Below are 24,080 nucleotides of genomic sequence, written 5' to 3' on the forward strand. Positions count from 1 at the left end.
TATGTTTTTTGCACATTACTTATACCTCAATAAACCTGAAATAAAATGTTTAGAGATCAACTAGCACGCCTGCATTAAATATAACATGTAGTAGTATCTAGTGCTTTCCTTAGAATATAATTGATTATTATTTTCCTTTCTAGTAAGAAAAGTCTCAAATGTAGGAATGAATCAATAGCTCTAATTCTCTTACAAAAAAGAAGATCAAATTTAACATAAAAGCCTTCTTTTAACAAGCCTACTCAAAAGGTATTCTCCTTAATCAATTGCACAGATTATTGTTCTGCCAAGGGCTAAGCCAAAAGGATACTCTACTTAGTACCAAATAAGTGCCACTCAACTTAACTATACTGTCGCTTCTAAAACTGAGGGGAAAGCCATCAATTTTTTCTTTTCTCCTGGACTGAAACAGCCAGGTATAGTTCAAAGTGTCAGTGTAGCATAAATCAAGTATACACCCTGGAGTTACTTCTCATGAAGTACAGTGGGTTAGGAGAAGAATAAAGAACCCAATAATGATGCAGAAAGAAACTAACATTTGTTGAAGGATAACTATGTGCAAAGTTCTAACTCCAAAAGACCTTTTATATGTTATATCAAATAACAACAGTAAGACACTTAAAATATTTTAGTCTTCTAAAATATTAGGGAACAAAGCACTATACAATGAAAATGTTTTTAAGGCAAACAGGCAAGACCACAGATATTATTCTTTTAGACTATTAGCTTTTGAGGCTTGGCCCTGCCTTAGACGCGATTGACTCCCCAACACAAGTGCTATGCCTTACACGCTATAGATAAGGTGCCTAATATTTCTTTAAGATAAAAGAAATATTTACAACATATAAATTAGACAGCAATGAGAATTAAGGTACCATATTTAAGTACCAAAGAAAATAATTTTTATTTTTTAAATATAACAGATCCAAAATTAGCTTGCATTCAGAGGCGCTCTGAATAATGGAGAAAAAAAGTATTATAACTGGGGCTTCCCTGGTGGTGCAGTGGTTAAGAATCCACCTGCCCATGCAGGGGACACGGGTTCGAGCCCTGGTCTGGGAGGATTCCACATGCCGCGGAGCAACTAAGCCCGTGCGCCACAACTACTGAAGCCTGCGCGCCTAAAGCCCGTGCTCCGCAACAAGAGAAGCCACCGCAATGAGAAGCCCGCGCACCGCAATAAGAGTAGCCCCCGCTCGCCGCAACTAGAGAAAGCCCACGCACAGCAACGAAGACCCAATGCAGCCAAAAATAAATAAATAAATAAATAAATTTGCTTAAAAAAAGAATTATAAGTGGAACACCAGGAACTAGATAACCCAAGGCCTATCCTATTAGTACGCCTAGGGGAGTGCATCATATATATAACTATCACCCATCAACAGAAAAGACAAAGAACGCTTTCTAGTTCCCTTTCAACTAGACCCAGTGAATCGCTGCACTTAAAGAAACGGAAGTCTATGCTTATGGTAATGTGATTGATAAATGGGAATGTAAAGGAAACCCTTTAACCGGCAGTTTATGAAGAATCAACTTAAAAACTAGAAGAGAAAATTTTTTTCTCCACTATATCAAATTAGTTTCTGAAATATCCTATTTAGCTCTTTTCCCTCAATATTCAATCTGCTATGAATAAGTAAATAAATGTTATTTTTAAGTAAAAGTCATCAGAAGTGCACAGTAAACATATTATATCCAGTAAAGGGAATACTCTGCAGCCATCAAATATCATGCAATACGAACTAATCCTTAATAATATGCAAAAATATTTACTGGAAAAATTTAATAATAAACAATCAACTTTCATTTTTTAATGTTATACATCCTTGCCTCAAAAAAAGATTCAGAGGATATATACTAAACTCTGTAATTTTCTGTATTTTTAAAACTTTCCTACAATGAGCATGTTATCCTTTGGAATAAAAAAAAAATGTGGCGTACAGAAATTCTCAAGATAAAATTAACTTTTAATTCACACTGATTTTCAAAAGTGCCACAAAGCTCCAGTTAGAGATGTAAAACTACACAACAAAATACACAGAAAATGACCTGCAGGATACAAAATGGTTTAAAATATGTGATCTAACATAATATTTATCATAATATGAATAGGCGTGCCCTCTAACGTTGGGATGACTTTATCCAAGAACAATAGGCAGTAAATATTTCTATGTAATGAATTAAAAAAAGTTCAAATCCATGATGAATCCAAGTACAATTAGTACCCTTAAGGAAAATTATTTACAGCTGTAGTGGCACAAAGCTTTGCAAAAAGAAGATTTCATATATTTCTAGTTTTGATACATGAAAAATATTTTTTTACAATACTGTGAAAACGAAAACTATACATCTTAGAGAAGCTATTTATATCAGTCATAGAAATTACAGAAAGCACAGCTCCCTACAAATCCTAAAATTAGCCAGCTCTGGACTTGCATTTTAGGTTTATAGCAACTTTGTAGTTCTGCTGCAGTGTTTATGAGATGAGCCTTTTTGACAACAACTTCCTTGGAGAGTAACCAAAGCACTGTCAACAACAGAAAACTTGCTTTCAAATCAAGAACTAAAAAAATTGCCCTGACCTATCAAGCTCTCAGGATATTATTATAAGACTGTATTTTCTCACTGACATCACACCATATCAAACTAGAAATTTCTGAAGAAAGCATAAGCATTTGGTATTGTTCAAGAAAGAGCAAGAATTCAGATTAACAGAGAATGTTTTTATTCATCAGATCCTTTAAGCAGAGATTTTTTTTTTAATTCCAGAGGTAAATTATAAGAATAAATTCAAATTTTCAAAATATATCTCAGATACTAATGAGTATGTAGAATGCTCTTATGTTTCTGTGGATGCCTTGGGGGAAGAAACTTGAAGATATGCTTGAATTATAAAGTCCCTGCCCTACCCAAGGCAGCTCAGTTTTAGAAGAACTGACTGTTCAAAGAGTAAATTATGCCTGCCAAGACAGTACAGCTTCCCTGGAACTATCATATGTTACTGGCTATACACCAATATCTGAAAAATGCATGCTGTATCATCAAGACTCATGAAGTGTATTTGCCCTCGAGTCTTCAAGAATCAATCTTTTAAAAAAAAAATTATTGGATTGTAGTTGATTTACAATGTTGTGTTACTTTCTGCTGTACAGCAAAGTGAATCAGTTATACATACACATATATCCGGTCTTTTTTAGATTTTTTTTCCCATATAGGTCATTACAGAGTATTGAGTAGAGTTCCCCGTGCTATACAGTAGGTCCTTATTAGTTATCTATTTTATATACAGTAGTGTGAATATGTCAATCCCAATCTCCCAATTTATCCCTCCCTGCCTTTCTCCCCTGGTAACCATAAGATTGTTTTCTACATCTGTAACTCGATTTCTCTTTTGTAAATAAGTTCATTTGTACCGTTTTTTTAGATTCCACATATAAGTGATATCATACAATATTTGTCCTTCTCTGACTTAACTTCACTCACTATGACAATCTCTAGGTAAGCAGCAAATGGCACTATTTCATTCTTTTTTACGGCTGAGTAATATTCCATTGCATATATGTATCACATCTAACTTTTATAAAATAGGAAGCTCACTAACCAAATCTATGTTTTTTTATAACTGCACACTTTTTATAGAATAAATTCTACAAAACTTTTCAGGTGCTTTTATGTCATGACTGACACAATAATGGTATTATTGTAGTACCTAACAATATATATATATGCCACCACTCTTACATAAAACATTTGATCCCCAATACAGGAAAACAGCCAGCACAGCACAGCTAAAATCTGTAGTGTCCTACTAAAACTAAGGGCCATGCAAGTCTGTATAGATTCCAGTGAATGCTGTGCCCAACCAAGGTAGTCTAGGATTGTAATTCCCAAGTCATGGCACCCTCTGCTTTATGAAAGAATGGTTACAAGGGTTCCCTTGCCTGAAATTAGTGAACCGTTAGAACATACTGTGCAGAACTGCATATATTTGTGCGTATTTGCTCCCCCAATCCAAACTCCAGGGGACAGGGTCCACTGCTTTCATCAGATTTTCACTGGTCTATGATTCAAACATGTCTGAGAACAGTGCCCTTAGGTCATTCCTTCATGCTGATTTCCAATATAAATCCAGGTTTACACATTAAAATTTGCCTCAAGATGGAGAGACTCATTTGCATGACCAATACAAATATTAATATCCCAGTTTTCCATTTGAATTACATAAAATAAAGCAAAGCAGATTTTTTCAATTATAATTATATGAAATATTTTAAAAACTGAAAATCATCTTTAAGAGTAAAATTGATCCACTTTATTACTTTATAGTTGGGCATTAACTCAGTTATAGAAAATAAAAGTTAAATGCCTATCATAAGTTTGCTTCAAATCTTAGGATGCAACGCAATTATACTATTTCCTACCTTACACCTAAATCTTATCCTATTGGAGTTCCTTATCCAGGCTTCTGAATTTCTGATACAGGATAAAATGAAGGTCACAAACTAGGAAAGGCGCCCCAGGCCCCTACCAATGCTTCCAAAACTAACCAAAGGCAGTGCTACATATTTCTGGCCTCCAAATTTGTTAACGTGAATGCATTTTCCCACAGACACCTAATGCAGGTCCATAATTGTACCTCCAATTCTAAGATTAAAAAAAAAAAAACCCAACTCTGAGAGACAAAGTATTTTTTTAATCTTTCCTGGCAAAACCTGACCTGAACTGATATGTAAATTTACACTTGGTGTGGAAAGTTTTGCAGTAAAAACATGAATGTGCTTGACTACAGGTTGCTGCCCAAAACCCCTCTGGAAATATTTTTCCATTATGAAGATCATGTTGCATGGTTTCAGTTTGCATGGTGATTTTCACAGTCCTGCACTACCATGCAAAGCAAGCAGTGAGAACCCCAGCAAATATATGGCAGTCATCGATACTGAATAATACTTGAACATGGGGACATATGGCATATTTGTAATTCCCTAAGTGAAAAGGAAACACAGATTACCCTTCCACTTTATAGAGACCCATAGATTCCTACATGCCAGACCTATTGTTTTTTTAAAAGGTCCATAAAACCTATCATTGAATCTACTGGACAGACATTGTTGACACTTTGTTTCATCAGATCACTTATCTTTCTCTTTTTAAGAGCCCTTGGGAAATATTTTTGCTTCTTACCTCAAGAATAGCTTTTCCTGGGCAAAGAAAGGGTCACTGTGATTTATAAACCAGGTCAGGCCTCTCTCCATAATGTTACATGCATTAGTGCATCAGTATTGTTCTGGGCTCCTCTTTTTAACCTGGCCCATATTTTCCTTTGCCTTTCTCAACTACCTTTAGTCTATATTATCTTGCTGTTTTGTGTTTGTTTGTTTGTTTAAATACACCCATGTAAAAGAGATGAAACCTTTTACGAAACTGGAAGGGCAAAGTTAGTAAGATTCAGGAAATCCTAACCCCCAAGTACAGAGCATTTAGCACGTTTCACCAGATCCATTAGGAATTATATGTGAAAACCCAGGTGACATTATATTTCTAACTTATTCCAGAAGTGTTACCAGAGTCTTTTTGGACTTGTTTGCCCTTCCAACTCCGTTTTCTTTATAACTCCAGACATCTTTTCATGATCTACATGTTTAAACCAAACTCACTATTCTTATAAGAAATTATTTTGTCCTACCATGTATTCAGGTTCAAAATTGTCTGCTAGGAAAATGTTATTTTGGTATATTACATCCAATTTACCCTCCAACCTGTCAGAACTATGTCCAGAATGTTAAATGGACCCAAATTCTATTTACATGAGCCAACCAAAAGTTATACGATGCCCACTGCATAGATTTTGACCAAACTGTATGACTTATGCAACAAACACTTCAAGTTTCTGTACATAAGATGTTCAGAATATGCTTAAGTGTAGTATTTTTTTTTACATTATTGTTTCTTTTGAAATCCAGAATACCAGTTTAAGTGCAAAACTCTCAAATGTGAAGTTAAGTATGAGAAAAATGAAAGTAAACAATCTAATAAGCACAAAATTAAAAATATACCCATCAAGCTATTTTTCCTGCTTGTTCTGCTTCTATGTAATAGGAAATACATAAGAAATGAAAGGGCCTTCTTCAGAACACAGACGTGGGAGGGTCTCTAAAGCTTGGATCTGGGCTTTACCAATCAATCATTCTGATCTAAGGTTTTTGATCAAAGATTTTTTAGCAATCTAACATTTTGAAGATGACATTCTATTCAATTTGTACCCTAATATACACATAAGTGCCAAGTAACATAAACAAAATAAAGTTGGTGATATTTAAATTTCTTGTAAGTTGAAATTGAAAATTAGAGAAAGAAGAAGTAAAAACTTTAATTAATGTCTTAAATTTGACAGAAATTGACCAAGATCTCTGATAAGTAGTTTGTTGCTAAAATATTCAAGAGCAAAAAACTGTATTTTCTCACAATAAAAATGGCTATTGGCTGTCCTAAAATACCAGAATCAGAATTAAATTGATATGATGTGGAAGGAGGTTGCGTTAAATGTCATAAAAGGGCATGGAAAAATGGACAAATAAAAAAACGCCTTCTACCTAGAGGAGAAAGTTTCATTACTCTAAGAATATCTTGACATTTCTAAAACAGAATCTGACATCAATGAAGAAGACACTACGTTAAAAAAGACAACATTTTTTTGAGATCTTATTTTGGCACAGAACAACACTGTCTAGAAAAATATAATCTTTAATCTGTACACTATTTGATACTGTAATTTCTGCGTATTCTCGGGAAGACCTGAAGAGTTAGTTTGTCATTAGTTTTAGACCATGATTAAAGTCCAAATATTCAACCATTCGGTAACTGTGCTGAAAATTCACACTCCTTTTATAATTAATGTATTTGAGTTATTTGTTTTAAGAAAAAAATGCTTTGCAAGCCACTACTAGCAACAAATAGAATTTTCTTGAATACATATATCAACAGTACAAAATTTTAAAAGCATAATTATCCATAAAATATTTTAAGGAGTTGTAAGTGTTGAAAAGAAAGTTTGGTTTAAAACAAAGTACTTTTAATATATTCAGATTTGGTCAGAACCAAATACATTATACCAAAGACCACAGCAACATAGAACACTTACCTGAGGTTGATTTCTTAAAACTATCAAAAGTAAGACTAACTCTTCCCCCTGGAAAATGACTTCACTAAATCTGTGAAAATGTTCCAGGGTAGCATTTCTCAAATCAAGTTCTAGTAATAATTTTTCTGGGAAAGAAATGATCTATATTCAATTAAGTTTGGAAAATGCTAAGTTAAAGTTAGATAAGTTAAGTTCACTGCAAGGCATCTTAGTTTTTCTTATACTCATAGGATTATCAGTCTCTCACAGGGATCAGACTACCTGACTATCTGACCATAGAACTCTGTCATCCACTCAGCAGCTTCCCAAAAATACTGTACTGCCACACATATACTGGGACAATCTGTTCTTGAGTATAATAAAAGTTAAAATTATTAATTATTTCTGTAATTTTCATTTTTGCTCCCTAAGCAATAATAAATAAAACAAAGAACTAATGAAATCACAAAGTTAATAAGTTCCTAGTTTTAGCTTTAACATAAAACCCTCGTACTGAATATTGAAAAAGTGTGCAGCAAAATTTATCTTAGGCACACACAAAACTTCAGGGTAGCTCTCTCCACAAGTAGCATCTGTCCCCTCACTGAACATCTTCTTGATACCTCATGCCCACAGCCACAATCCACCAAGAGCTATTTATTCTCTTTCATCTTCGACACAGACTAGTCAGACCCATTTAAAATCAGCTAAGACAAACTAATACTCTGATACTTTCCAAACTACTAATGAGGCACAACAAATTAGCCCTTTAGAAGCATATAGGATTAAGACACTTTTAGAGATACAAGTTCATAATTCAGCAAATAGTTGGTGAATGGTTTTTCATATACCTCAAATGTGTCCCTTAAAACATCAACCTTGTTACAACTCACTTCTAGGATTCTTTTGCAAAACATTTTATATTTCCTATCTAAAAGTACTAGGTCGAGTGATAATTTTATAAAATGATCTGGTTAATTCAGTCAGAAGAGTCAATTTATCTTTATTATAAATAGAATACATATGAATTTTTTAGATGTGAAGTTACTAAAAGTAGTCTCTACTTTTTTCAGTTATGTGTCTACCTGGAAAAGAATACAAAATAAAATATTTTAGGGTTACAGATGTCATTAGGAGGTTTAAGATTCATATATTTAAAGAATCTTTTTTTTTTTTAAGAATAGGACACAAAAGTAATTTATCAGGATTTTCCCCTTAAAATGAGGTCTGGAACTGCTATTAATCAAAGAAGCACTAGTACTTTAAAACTTGCTTTAAGTGTATATTTATATTCAATTAGCCAAACTTAAAATGACAAATGATGTTTCCAAATATAGTTAAGCCTCTTTTTCACAAGTAAAAAATACAGGCTGAATGCTTTTGCACTTCTGAACTTTATACTACTTTTACATTTCTGTTTATGAAAGTTTTTCTTCTCAGAGCTAACTATATGGTCCTCTGTTTTCAACTTTTAATTCAATAAAATAGTAATTTTAAATAGTAAAATATTTAGAAGTTCCAGACTTCCAAAACAAAAAAACTTTCTTAGTAATCACACACATATAGCTTAGTCATTATTCTGTGATCATTTTAATTGTTTGCTGTCCATTAGCATGAGAACAGTGAATTTTGTAACTTTCACTCAATAAAGCAGAATGAGCTGATGTAAACTACCCTCTCTAGTTCAAAAACATATAAGAGGAAATATTTAAAACAACACAAACACACATACACTAAGATAGAAAAGCCAAAGACATCAGTGTCTAAGGCTGGGCTACTCTCAAAGTTATTGAGACCAAACTGCTTTAATTTGTAGATTGTTATCACCATGTATATAGACAACCAAAGATATTTATAGATAAGCTATTAATATTAATAAGAGCATTTAGCAGGATTGTGGGATATAATATAAACACACAAAAATTAATAGTGTTCTTAAACTCCAATGATAACCATTACATAAGAGGAATTTTAAAAGACAGCAACAAATAATATAAGATCCCCAGAAACAAATCTTAAAAAAGATAATATAAGACCCATGATGAAAATTATAACACATTTTTGAAGGTCAAAAAGGACCTAAAAAGTGGAAAATATACAATGGTCATGGATGGAGAGATGACATGATACAAGTATCAATTCTCCCCCGAAGTATTCCATAAACCCACTGCAATTCTTACAAAATCTCAACAGGTCCTCTGATGTACTGAAATTATGAGTCTGATTTCAAAATGAAAATGCTCAAGTAAAGGCTGAAGAACAGCTAAGGTTATTCTGAAAAATGAGAATAAAATAAGGAGGTGGAATTTGCTTTACGTTCAAGACTTATTCTGAAATAATAGTAATTAAAACGGCATAGTCCCGAGGCCAGGTCAGACATATACAACAATGTGACAACAAAAAGCCCCATAATACCCATAAGACAACAGTAGAATTTAGAATATCATAAAGATGGCATTTCAAAGTTACCAGGAAAGTATAGAGAGAAAATGATGATGAAAATGGTTGGCTTTCCTTAGGTAAAAAAAATAAAATTAGAACCCTGCCCTCACCAAAATAACAACTAAAATTCAGAGAGATTCAAGACTTAAATGCGAAAAACAAAACCTTAAATGTATTAGAAGAAAAATATAGGAAAAGGATCTCATAAACTTGGGTCATAGTATAGGCATTCCTCGTTTTATTGCACTTCACCTTGTTGTGCTTTGCAGATAGTGTGTTTTTCACAAATTGAAGGTTGTGGCAACCCTTCACTATCAGATGATGGTGAGCATTTTTTAGCAATAAAGTATTTTTAAATTAAGGTATTACATTATTTTTTAAGACACAGTGTTACTGCACACTTAATATACTACAGTATGGTATAAATATAACTTTCATATGAATTGGGAAACCAAAAAATTCATGTGACTCGCTTTACTGCAATATACGCTTTACTGTGGTCATCTGGAACCAAACCAGCAATATCTCCAAATCATGCTTAGTATTTCCAAGAAAATATAACAAAAAAAAAAAGGCACAAACCATAGAGGATGTTGATAAATTTGACTATATTATAATTTTAAGTCTGTATGGCTGGGCAAAAGAGAGTAGACACATTTCATCTTACCCTATTTATTACATCTAAAAAACCTAGACAAAATACATGAAACAGACATCAGAAGACTTTAAAAATTGGAAATAAGAAGTGAGACTGCATAGGGATCTCAGGATTCAAGGAATAACCTGGCAGTGAGTTCCTTTCTTTCTTTCTTTGACTCCTATATATCCCAACCAGGTGCTGAAGAAGCTCAAAACTAGGAAAGTGAAAGGGTACAGAACTCACTCACGAAACAAAATAAAACAAAACACCCAAGATACAAGAAGTTTCTCTAAACAAAGTACTGATGGAGGGCAGCCCTGATGAACAGAAACTTTTTTTTTTTTTTTAATTTTATTTTTGGCTGCATTGGGTCTTTGTTGCTGCGCACAGGCTTTCTCTAGTTGTGGCGAGTGGGGGTGCACGGGCTTCTCATTGCGGTGGCTTCTCTTGTTATGGCGGAGAACGGGATCTAGGCACGCGGGCTTCAGTAGTTGCAACATGCAGGCTAAGTAGCTGTGGCACACAGCCCTAGGGCACGCAGGCTTCAGTTGTTGTGGCCCGTGGGCTCGGTAGTTGTGGCTTGTGGGCTCTAGAGTGCAGGCTCAGTAGTTGCAGCACATGGGCTTAGGTGTTCCGCGGCATGTGGGATCTTCCTGGACCAGGGCTCGAACCCGTGTCCCCTGCATTGGCAGGCAGATTCTTAACCACTGCACCACCAGGGAAGTCCCATGAACAGAAACTTTTTGACAACACCAGCCAAACAGCATGAAAAAAAAAATTGTTCCTCCCCAACCTTATTGTGTAATGAGACTAGCACTGAGGGTTTGGGGACATGTGTGGGAAAAGTCCTGACAACTATCCCAGCCAGAGAGTAACAGGTAACAAGATTTAAGTAGGAACCAGAGTCTCATAACACCATACCCAAAATGTACAGAGTATGACTGAAAATAACATAAAAACCAGGAAAATCTCAACTCAAATGGGAAAAAACATGCAACACTGAGATGACAAAGATGTTGGAATTATCTGACAAGACTTTTAAAGCAACTATCATAAAAATCCTTTAAAGAACAGTTTCAAACACACTCAAAACAATTGAAACAAAGTCTCAGCAAAGAAACATAAAGCAAAACCAAAAAAAATTTGAGAACTGAATACTACAACAACCTAAATTAAAAACTCACTGGTAGGGCTCAATAGCAAGAATTCAGACAACAGATGAAAGAATCAGTGGACTCAAAGATGGATCATAATTATCCAATCTGAACAACAGAGAAAACATATTGAAGAATAGAAAAAGAAAACCAGATCTCAGGGTCCTGTGGGACAATAACAAAAAAACTAACATTCCCATCAGTGCAGTCCAACAAAGAAAGGAGAAAAAGTAAAGGGCTGAAGAAATAAAGGATAAAAATTTCCCAAACCTGACAAAAGACATAAATCTATAGACACGAAGCAAAGTTAAAGAAAGAATCTTGAAAGGTGATCAAGAGAAAGAAAAAACAAATTACCTGTAGGGGAACAGTAATATGAATGGCAGTGAATATTTCTTTGGAGACCTTGGAGGTCAGAAAAAGTGACACATTTTTCAAGTGGTGAAAGAAAAGAACTTATAACCTACAAATCTATATCCAGCAAAAATACCCTTTAGAACTGGAGATACAATAAAGATATCCTCCGATTTAATACAGAAAGGTAGCAACATTAAATGAAACATATACACATATATCCAGATAAAACTGTAACCTGAGCATGTGTAATTTCTAACCATTTTTCCTCCCCTCCACCCTTAAGTATATACATATTTTCGGTGAAATAATCAATAAAATATATGCCAGAGGAAGAATCCCCTTAAGAGAAGAGTAAATTGGGGCAGGAACACTGAATGTGACATAAGCACATGCATATATACACACCACACACACCCTCCCAACTAAGGTTGCTGGATGAGCTCTGAGCTGGCAGAATAATACAACAGAAATTCAGGGTTCCCTTTGCTGTTGCCTGGGCCTAACAGATTTGACAAAGCTCCCTTCATCCCCAGCCAAAATGGGAACAAAAACAAAACCTGAAATAACCCATTTCAACTTCCAAAGCTGCAGAGATAAACTCCGCCCAGGATAAGGATGAGCAAACAAACTTTTTGAAAAGGATAATGATTTCAGAACTCAGAGCAAATGCCTTGCTTTGATACAGAGTTACTGCTAGGAGAGGAGAAACCTTTTCTAAAATTTCTGACCAGTATTTTCACTGAGATTTAAAAGAATACTGCATCTATGATACTAGGAAAGAATGTAGAAGGGATAATCTGAGTTGAGGAAAGAGTATAAGAAAAAGCTCAACTGCTCAACTGAACCACTGAAAAGCAAAATGAATATTTTAAAATAGCAATTTTTGATAAAGAGTACATTTAGGGGGAGACATTTGAAATTAACAGTAGATGTAGAATAATGAAAAATAAGGTTGGAAAAGTAGATTGATGTTTTCACTGATGACGAATTTACTAAATTGTTCAAAGTTGCTTTTCAGTTGAACACCAAAGAGGTATCTGTTGCCTACACAGACTACTTCTTCTGACAATAAATCTTAGAATTATATAATTCTCTCTTGTAAAAGGAAATTTTATATCAAACCTCAATAAAATCATAACTGCTGCTAGACCTGAAAATCCCTAGCGAACCACAAAACAGATCACATCTCGCATTATACTTAATTTATACAAGATTCTTAACAAGCTAGGTAGTTGTACTTAATTCACTAAACAGTAAAGAACCAATGAAAATTTATGAGCAAGGAAATAATATGATCAGAAGGGCATGACAGAGAATTTGCAAATGAGATTAATTTGGCTTCCCATACTAAAAAAAAAAAAAAAGATAAACAAACAACACTGAAAACGTATTTAAAAATGACAGGGAATGATACCTTCCAGTAACAGCCCAGCACAGAATACGTTTTATCTACTAGTTTTTAGAATATTTTTGTAAAATGATTTTGTATGGGTAGGATATGAAGTAGCAGTTTACAAATTACATATTAACTAATAATACATCAGAAGTACCTCTGTAGTAAAATATGAAAAAGCAAAAAAAAAAAGACAGGGAAAATTTAAGATTATATTTAATTGTGTTAATTATTAGGAAACTTACTTACCAAAGGAAATATACAATGGGAATCATTAAAAAGCTATTAAAAATTATAAAAGTGGAAAAAGTAGGGAAAGTAGGAAATTCAAAAATAAAAGTTGAGTGTGTCTGTACTCCCACATGCCCTGCAATACTCCTGCTTTGCTCTCTCTACAGCCCAATCTCAAAGGCAGTGATAGCAGCACAGTCTATTAATCTGTGAGCATGTGAGAATAGGTAGAAGGATAGTGTGAAGAGGTTAATAACTATATAGTTTCAGGTCTACAGAAATTACCATCATGGATAGTAGGGGTACATTGGAGGAGAATAAAGAGCAAGCACAAAATACGAGGTTCCACTTATAAACTATTACAGAGGCCAAGCACATGGCCCCTGCCCAGATCTAGGGAAGTACAGAGACGAGCAAATGAGAGACAAAGAGATGCTCATCAACCTTCTGAATATATAATATATAAATTGAGATAGATTTTAATGAGTTTTGCTTCCTGTATGTGTGAAATGGAGACACTACTCAACAAGGCTTTTGTAATGACTTACTGAGGAGGTATATATGCACTTAGCATAGTGACTGGCCCATAATTTGAATTCAAATGTTACCTGCCTTTTCTTTCCATAAATACTCTTTCACTAGCATCAGTTCATTAACACAACTGAATACGGTATAAGAGCAATCAAAATTTTGTTTGAGATTGCCCAGATTTCTAAGACCACACCAGATCCAAAAGCATGTTCTTTGGGGTCAAGGTATTATTTCATGAATATAAATGAATGGTGCTGTTGGACTCAGGCAAGAGGAAATAAAGTACTTAGAGTTCAAACTGAGTTTAGTAGAATGGATAAGATTTAGAGAAATGTCATTGAATAAAGGAAGACATCATGAAAAAGAAAACGCAAGACGAAACTTACTAATTAGCAAAGTTCATTTGAGAAAATGTTGAGTAATGTTATTTTAGAAAAAGCAGAAATGGTCTGGCTGAAGTTTATATTGGAAAGCAGCTGGGAACATTAGGCTGAAAATCAGGCTGGATGTAGATTATGAAGAGAATCCAATGTCATACATAAGGAGCTTTCCCCTATAATAGTAGTTCTCAAAACGTTCTGCCTTTTGGACTCCTTCGCACTCTTAAAAATTACTGAGGCCCCAAACAGCTTTTCTTTTTCTGGGTTATATCTATCAATACTTCTTACCTGAGAAATTGAAACTAAGAAATTTTTACAACACAAAATTACAAAGTACTCGTTCCATTAGTTGTCAGTGATGATGACATCACACATTATGTAGCCTCTGGAAAACTCAACTCTATTCTTGTGAGAAAATGAGAGTAAAAGAAAATAACATCATAATACTATTACAAAAATTGGTTTTAACTTCGCTGATCCCGTGAAGAGTCTTAGCAAACTCTGGGTGTCCCCATATCAATTTTGAGAGTTGCCTCTCTACAGCAACGCAAAAGACCAAATCAATGCAGGGGTTTTTTGGTTTTTTAAAAATTTTTAACATCTTTATTAGAGTACAATTGCTTTACAATGGTATGTCAGTTTCTGCTTTATAACAAAGTGAATCAGTTATACATATACTTATGTCCCCATATCTCTTCTCTCTTACATCTTCCTCCCTCCCACCCTCCCTATTCCACCCCTCTAGGTGGTCACAAAGCACCAAGCTGATCTCCCTGTGCTACGCGGCTGCTTCCCACTAGCTATCTATTTTACGTTTGGTAGTGTATATATGTCCATGCCACTCTCTCACTTTGTCCCAGCTTACCCTTCCCCCTCCCCGTATCCTCAAGTCCATTCTCTAGTAGGTCAATGCAGGGGGTTTTTTGGTCTGTTTTGTTTTTTTGTTTTCTTAACTGGTCTGTTAACGGTATACAGAAAGACTAAAGCAGAAAGATACAGAAGAAGAACCCTGGATACAGCATAGCAGTGAGGTAAGATTACCAAAGTCAAACTTAACATTTACAGAAAATTTCATAAGTCTGGACTTGCAAGTAATAAAAGAGGAACAAACTGACTTAATTTCTTCCCTTAATTTCATTGTACCCACCAGGATATAAAACTCATTTCTTTAGGTAGGCTATATCATAGGTATGGTCTCAGATGCTCTAGAATGGTTCCAGTTTCAGGAAATTTTATTTTTAATAAAGACGGTTATGTGTCAAATTTTTATCTAATTTGTGTGACTTCATAAGACATTATGAAAGTAAAAATCACACACACAAAAAATATCTATCAGTCTATGTGTCTTGATGTGTAGGTTTTTTTTGTTTTTCTTTGTTTGTTTTTTTTGCGGTACACGGGCCTCTCGCTGTTGTGGCCTCTCCCACTGCGGAGCACAGGCTCCGGATGCGCAGGCTCAGCGGCCATGGCTCACGGGCCCAGGCGCTCCACGGCATGTGGGATCTTCCCAGACCGGGGAACGAACCCATGTGCCCTGCATCGGCAGGCAGAGTCTCAACAACTGCGCCACCAGGGAAGCCCCTTGATGTGTAGTTTTAAGATAATGATCTCTGCAATTGTATGTTCAGCTAGCCCTGAAAGCTTTCATACATAACACTATTTCTACAAATGTGTCCATAAATATAGAAACTGTACATAACATTGTACTGTTACACAAATCTGTAAAAATTCTTTCTCTTTATTGTATAAAGACAATATTTTAAACATGATTCAGTTCAAAGTGCCAAGTCTACAAATTATATAAAAAGAATAAAAATTTCTTAGCTAAAGTGATTATATATAAATATAATTGTTATTCTTGTTTTTAGATTCTCTATATTTTTTAACAAAATCAAATTTATAATGTTTCAAGGAAAAGGCTGGATGAATAGAATCTAGAGTTGCTAAAACTTTTTATTTTCAACCCAAAATTACTAGCTATGCAACAGGGTGATGTGACTCATTCACAAAAAAAAAAAGGCAGTCAATAAAATCTGGCTCGTAACGGGCCACATGCTGTGTTCAGCAATGACTTTAAAGAGGCTACTATAAATATGGTAAAAGAAATTTTTTTAATTGAAGGAAACTGTCATTAATAACCAGAGCTACATCCTTGATCATTGCTTTTATCTACTAACCTTTACTGAAACAGATACTGGTCTTCACTAATAAATCTTTAAACTCTAGTAGTATTAATTAAAAAATCAGGTATAATATTTAAAATATTTAACAACCAGTATGAATGGACAACTGTCCACCAGAAAGGCAGGGTGGTAAGGATGCCAGACTGACAGGCAAACGTATTCTTTCATTCCCACCCCAGACCAGCACTGAGGCCTGGGGAAGTCAGCATTGGTACAGGAAAGGAGGAAATGGGGTGATTAACTTCAAGAAAACCAACTAATAGGAACAGTTGCCCTAGGGCTAAAACTACATCCTAGAGGCCTCCTGCTGGTCCAGGTACTAACCCTTTAATTGCTGGATTATGAGTTGGTAGGAGCTGCACTTGGAGGGTTCTTAGCAGTATCCATTTCCCAACGAGCTAAAAAATATTTCAATATTTTAACAACTGGTACTGTCATATACCCTGAGAAGAGTTGAATATCAGTCCTTCACAAACTAAAAGAATAGTAACAAATACTGTCACCACTGATATGACAAAATTCTATTTTACAATTTAGAGATGAGTTTAAAATTTTTTAATTTTAGCATTCCAAAAACTAAAGCTATTAATACAAAAACAAATGCTTCAGTGAACTAAAGCCTTCACTATCTCTACATTTCGGGAAATTTTCCAAAATTCTAAAAGTACTCTTAACTAGAGCCTTCATTATTAATCACTAAGTCCTAAAATGGTGGCATTTTGGAATTTCTTTAAAAAATTAACACACCTTTACTTTCCCAACTTTTGATCTCTAAATAAGGTAATTTTGTTATTTTCAGTAACTTTAAAAATTAATTATTTCATTTATTTGCTATACACATTATATTGAACTGACTTGAAAACTAAACATCTATAGATAGGCATTTTTCCCCTCACATGACAAACCCTCATTTTACTGATTTTCTTTCAAATACTACCAAGCTCCTTCAGTATCTTGGTGGTTTAAACCACCACCATCACCACCTAAAACAACAAACTGTGGATATAAAAGATGGGCAAAAGTGACATATTTTAGTAGAAATTTATCACAAACTTTGAAATTTGAAGACTTGGAATCCAATCCTATCTACATGATTTACTGGAAATGGGAGCCCAGGCAAGACCTGTTACCTCAATAAGCCTTACTCTCCTTAACAGAACTGCATTGTTATGTCTGTAGGGCAACTAGCATAGTGACAAGAGCATCATGCTAGCTGGTGTCCCATAAATTTTAGTTTCCTTTCCCTAGCCTTTACCAAAATATTAGGTAATTGGGTGATAGGTTATGAAACAACTATATCGAAGAAAAATAATTATGCTGAATAAAACAATGATTCCTAGAGTAAAATAAAAATTATGCTTATTTTTTAGATTATAACATTAACACAGTCTTACAGTAGAAAAAGTGGGGAAAAAATCTTCCATAATCCTACCACCAGACATAACTACTATAATTATTCCTCCTGATAGCGTTTTGGTTATTGCATAGAATACATAATTGTATTAACATAAAGAGCTGTTCCTGTATTTTTTTCTAAACTTCATTTTCTAAGGCCATTAAAAATTCCCAGAAAACATCATTTTAAGGAATATTTTATTTTATCAAGTGAAATTTCATATTGTTTAACTAGTCTTCTATTCATAGATATTTAATTTCTTCTTACTCTTTCTGTTTTATATTTTTTAAAAATACTACAATGAACATGCCTGTATATAAATATTAAGAGTTGATTTTTTCAAGAGTGTCAATGAAAAAAAAAAGAGTGTCTATGAAAGGCAAACTTAAGAATAACTGGTAAAACTGACTGAAATGTTTATTATAATGCACTCTATCCTTATCAAGTCCAAAATACATTTAACTGGAACCTGATTTTTTTCTTTGCTATGTGGTTCAGTATACCTGGCATACCCATTGTCATGGGTTGAATGGTGGCATCCCAAAACACATGTCTACCCAGAAATTGTGGCTGTAACCTTATTTGGAAAAAGGATCTTTACAGACATAATTAAGGTAAGGACCTTCAGATAAGATCATATGTATTAGGGTGGATCCTAAATCTAAAAATAGTGTTCTTAGAAAAGTAGGGGAAAGGACAATGCAGGGAAAAAGTCCATGTGAGGACTGAGGCAGAGACTGGGGTGATGTGTGTACAGACTGCCAGCAGCCACCAAAAACTAGGAGAGAGATGTGAAAAGGATACTCTATCAGAGCCTCCAGAAGCAACTAAATCCTACCGCCACCCTGATTTCAGACTTCTGACCTCCAGAACTGTGAGAGAATTAAGTGTCTGTTATTTTAAGCCACAAAGTTTGTGATAATTTGTTATGGCAACCCTAGGAAATGAAGATACCCTCAAATCACATTTTTTTTCTTTTTTTTGCGTTACGCAGGCCTCTCACTGCTATGGCCTCTCCCGTTGCGGAGCACAGGCTCTGGACGCGCAGGCTCAGCGACCATGGCTCACAGGCCCAGCCGCTCCGCGGCATGTGGGATCTTCCCGGACCGGGGCACGAACACGTTTCCCCTGCATTGGCAGGCAGACTCTCAACCACTGTGCCACCCGGGAAGCCCCTCAAATCACATGTCTATTCATTGTTTCAAAAGCTACATCATCTATTTTCCATTAATCTCCCCTGAATTGTCCCATTAATATCTGGTTATACATTATTTTATTTTTTACAAGCACTATGAACATCACCTACTTACATGTTGCATCCATTAATGATAATCTAGTTGTAGTTCTAATGTAGTTTTTGTCTACTCAGTCAAAAGATCCTTGAAGGCAGGAACGGTATCTTAAATGCCCTGCTTGTCATACATTTCACCTAATATAGTGTTATATACAGTGCAAGATTTAGTAGCTTCCTATTTGCTAAAATACAGAATGACTAAAAACTTTTTTATATACGTTAAACCATCCTTATGGAATACTTTAGAATGCTAGTGGGATCCTTTAAAGATTTATAACATATAAAGTATAAAGATACATTTTCCCGTTCTTAAAACTGAAGTCTGGTCTTATGAAAATCCTCATTGCCTGTTGTTTTAAAAGATCAACATTTACTGTCAATGACTTAAAATCTACACCAGGAATCTAACAATATTCAAGATATGGCAAGAATCATGGAAGTTATTAGAAGGGCTATAATAGAACAAAGCACCAGCAAAAACCTCTTCTGTAGAGGATAGGCTGTGGTTACAAAAAAAGAAGTTCACCATGTCACATTCGTATTATGTTTTATAGTTACTTAAGGTATAGTTGTTTAACAATTGCTTGGAAAAAAAAAAAGAATGGTATTAAGCAACAACAACAAAAATCTAAGTATACAACATACCTGAGTTCGTAAAATTTCACTTTTTGACAACTGCATATCACCAGTCAATTCTTTCACAATGATGCCCAGTGGCTCTAGACGTTTGCTGAAGTGATTTGTCATTTCAGCTGCCAACGCTTTCATTGGAGCAACATATACAATCTGCGCCAAAGAAACACTAGCTTGATGAATGAGCAAAAACTACAACGTCAATACAAGTCACTATTTATTGTGAAATATGATTCTAGCCACTTAGGGCGAAAAATCTTAATAGTGATATATGAAAAGTACTTATCTTTGTTGTATAAGTGTGCAGCTGTTTACAGGACAATGGAATTTGTTGATATAGCCTTATCACTTTGAAAACTGGTGCTTCAAAGCTAAGTGCATTTCATAGTTTTCACAGGGGTAGTGGGATTTTCATAACACAAATAGGGATTGCCTAAAAGTAATGAAGTAAATCATGCAGCATTCTTTATATGACTTCATGTATAATATCCTTAAAAACTTCCAGATCTCATGTAACATGTACAACTGCAAAATGATTTTAAATTTTACAATTTAAAAAGCTGTTGTCGGGGAAAAAAAAAAAAAAAGAAGAAGCTGTTGTCGGACTTGTTAATTTCCTACCTTAAATTCATTCTTTCTGATAACACCTTGTTGAAAATGCTGGCGAATTTCATGCAAAACTGTAAGCATTGCAATGTTGGTCTTTCCAGCTCCAGTAGGGGCACAAATCAGCATGTTCTCATTGGTGTTGTAGGCAGTCTCAAACACAATTGACTGGATTCTATTGAGTCTTCTCATCCCTTTAAAAGCCAGCTGTCCAATCTAAAAACGACATGACCCACTATAAATGATAATACGTGAAGGTCTCATACAAAACATTAAATGCAAATTTTTAGTGATAAAAAACCAAATGACTAATTTGTTTAGTCTCTCAATGTGTCCTGTATTTAAACTAAGTGTGCACAGTTGACAACTCACAACTATTGTACAATTCTAATGCACTTGGGAATTGTAACCCACTAAATTTGAAAAATATGATAATGAGACTATACCTGTATCTTTGTACACAATCCTAAGTACAAAACCATGATAATAATGTAATGAAACAAAATTAAACAGGTATCTTTTGATTTCATATGATGATAGCCTAGTTTATTTAGATTGAGGATAACAAATGAAAGTGCAAACAAGAAAATTCCTGGGGATATAAATCAATAAGAAATTCTGTTTCAATATGTTATGGATTTTTAAAGATACTTTTTTGAAAAGGCATCCTTAAGAGTAGGAATAACAGCTGTAGATTATGTTTGTTCAGAACTTACACTGTGACACATGCAATTGTAAGCACTTTCATATATTTATTTATTTAATCCTCAAAACAATTCTATAGTATAGGTACCATTATTATGTCCTTTTAATAGAGAAGAAATTAAAGACACAGAGTGGTTAATTAATTTTTCCTAAGATCTTCTATACGAAAAGTCTTTAGAGATGAAAACTACAATGTCTGAGAGTAAACAAAACACTGGATGGAATTAATGGCAGGAAACTGGAATAGCTATATTAATGCCAGAAAAAAATTGATTTAAAAGCCAAGAATATTACCAGGAATAGAGACCCAGTCATTTCATGAAGAAGATCATTCAATCCTAAATGTTTATATACCCAATAACAGATCTTCAAAACACATGAAGCAAAAACTGACAGACATGCAAAGGGAAATAGGCAAATCTGCAATTTCAGTCAGAGATTTCAACATCCTTCTCCAAGAACTGATAAGTCAAGTAGGTGTGAAAATCAGCAAGGCTACAATAGATTTGAACAGCACTATCAACCAATTTGACCTGACTGACATTTATTCATCTAACAATAATTCTCCTCAATTGTTCATGGAACATTTAACAAGATATATATATATATATATATATATATATATATATATATATATATATATATATATATATATGCCATATTCTGGGCCATAAAACAAGTCTTAATAAATTGAAAAGGAAGCAATACATACAAAATATATTCCCTGATCACAATGGAGTTAAATTAGAAATCCTTACTAGAAATATCCTTAGAAAATATACAAATATTTGGAACTAAATAACGTTCTTCTTAAATAACCCATGGATGAAAGAAGGACTCAAAAGGGAAATTAACTATTCTTAACTGAAGAAAACGAAAACTCAACGTATGAGAATTTGTGGATGTTGCTAAAGCACTATTCAAGGAAAAATATATAGCACTAGCCACCTATATGAAAAAAGAGGAAAGGTTTCAAATGAATGACTTCATCTTTCAAAATAAGATATTAGAAAAAGGAAAAATTAAAACCGAAGTAAAACAGAATAAAAGAAATAATAAAGATCAAAGTAGATATCAATGAAATGAAAACAGAAAAGCTTATTCTTTGAGATCAATAAAATTGATTAATCCCTAAGCCAGACTGATCAGGAAAAAAAGAGAGAAGACAGGGAATTCCCTAGCAGTCCAGTGGTTAGGACTCTACACTCTCACTGCCGAGGTCCTGGGTTCAATCCCTGGTTGGGGAACTAAGATCCCACAAGCTACGTGGTGTGGCCAAAAAAAAAGAGAAGACACAAATTACTAATGCCAAGAATGAGAAGGATGGCATCACTACAGATGCTGCAGATATTAAAATAATATAAGGGAATATTATAAATGACTTTATGCCAATGAATTTGACCATTTAGATCAGATGGACAACTTTCTTAAAAGACACAAATTACCAAAGCTCATTCATGAAGAAATATACAACTTAAATAACTCTGTATCTGTTACAGAAATTAAGGCTGAAGTTAAAATCCTTCCCACAAAGAAAACTCTAGGCCCAAACAGTTTCACTGGTAAATTCTACCTAACATTTAATGAGGAAATAACACCAATTTTTCATGGAGTTTTAGACTGTTCAGAAAAACTGCAGAGGAGAGAATACTTTCCAAATCATTCTATGAGGGAAGCTTTCCCCTAATACCAAAACCAGACAAAATAAAACTGCAGACCAATATCCTTTACGAACATAGAAAAAAATTATAAACAAAACTTTAGTATATCGAATTCTACAACATAATACTATATCATTACCAAGTGGGGATTATCACAGGAATGCAGGGTTAGTTTAACATTCAAACTCAATGTAATTCACCATAATAATACACTATAATGGAAAAGCCATATGATCATCTCAATAGATGTAGAAAAATAATTTGACAAAATCCTACACCCATTCCCAACCAAAAAGAAAAACAATGTCTCAGCAAACTAGAAATAGAAGGGAATTCCTCAAATTGTCAAAGGATATCTAAAAAAACCCTAGAGCTCATACTATACTTAATGGTTAAAGACTAAATGCTTTCCCCTAAAATCAAGAACAAGATATTACACTCACCACTTAACACCATACTATATGTTATACTCACCACTTATCATAGTACTATAGGTTCCAGTCAGTGCAATCCAGGAAAAAAAAATTATTTTTTAATTTAAAAATAAAGGCATTCATATAGGAAAGGAAGAAGAAAAACTGTCTTTATTTAGAGATGACATGATTTCCTAGGCAAAAATCTGATGGAATCTACAAAAAATCTCCTAACACTAATAAGTGAATTTAAGAAGGTTGGAGGATACATGACCAGCATTTTTTTAAAATTATATTTCTGTATACTATCAATGAAAAGTCTGAAAGTAAAAAATTTTTAAAAATCAATTACAATAGCATCAAAATTATAAAAAATTTAAGAGATAGGAAACACTTATGTACTAAAAACTATGTAATTTTGCTAACAGAATGAAAAAAAATCTATGAAAGATGTCAGTTCTTCCCAAATTGATATATAGATTCAATGCAAATCCAATTCAATATCTCAGCAGGCTTTTCTATAGAAATTAACAAGCTGGTTCTAAAATCCATATGGAAACACAGAGGATCTAGAAGAGACAAAACAACTGTGAAACAAAAGAACAATGTAAGAGAGCTAAAACTACCTGATTTCAAGGATTATTAAAAAACTAGAGAAATCAAAACAGCATGGTATTGGCATAAAGATAAATAGATCGAGGAACAGAATAAGGAATCCACAAAGAAACCCTCACATATACGGATGGCTGATTTTTGACAAAGGCTCAAAGGCAATGCAAATGACAAAGGATAGCATTTTCAATAAATGATGCTGGAATAAATGGATAGCCACACGCAAAAAATAAACTTGGATCCATACCTCCTACCATATACAAAAGTTAACTCAGAATGGATCATTGACCTAAAATGAAACTTAAAACTATAAAACGTGTTCAAGAAAATAA

General features: G+C 34.1%; 1 protein-coding gene across 3 annotated transcripts in view; it reads right to left on the minus strand.

Moving 5' to 3' along the window:
* Positions 1–24,080, minus strand: part of ASCC3 (activating signal cointegrator 1 complex subunit 3) — a 333,519-nt gene that overhangs the window by 214,541 nt on the left and 94,898 nt on the right. For all 3 annotated transcript variants that reach the window (XM_030882956.2, XM_030882957.2, XM_030882960.3), the window contains exons 9-10: positions 20,373–20,573; positions 19,764–19,904 (exon numbers count right to left, since the gene is read on the minus strand). In XM_030882956.2, the coding sequence (XP_030738816.1) occupies positions 19,764–19,904; positions 20,373–20,573 (342 nt within the window). The remainder of the gene's footprint in view (positions 1–19,763; positions 19,905–20,372; positions 20,574–24,080) is intronic.

This window comes from Globicephala melas, chromosome 14 (genome assembly GCF_963455315.2).
Source record: "Globicephala melas chromosome 14, mGloMel1.2, whole genome shotgun sequence".
In the NCBI taxonomy this organism is placed as follows: Eukaryota; Metazoa; Chordata; class Mammalia; order Artiodactyla; family Delphinidae; genus Globicephala; species Globicephala melas.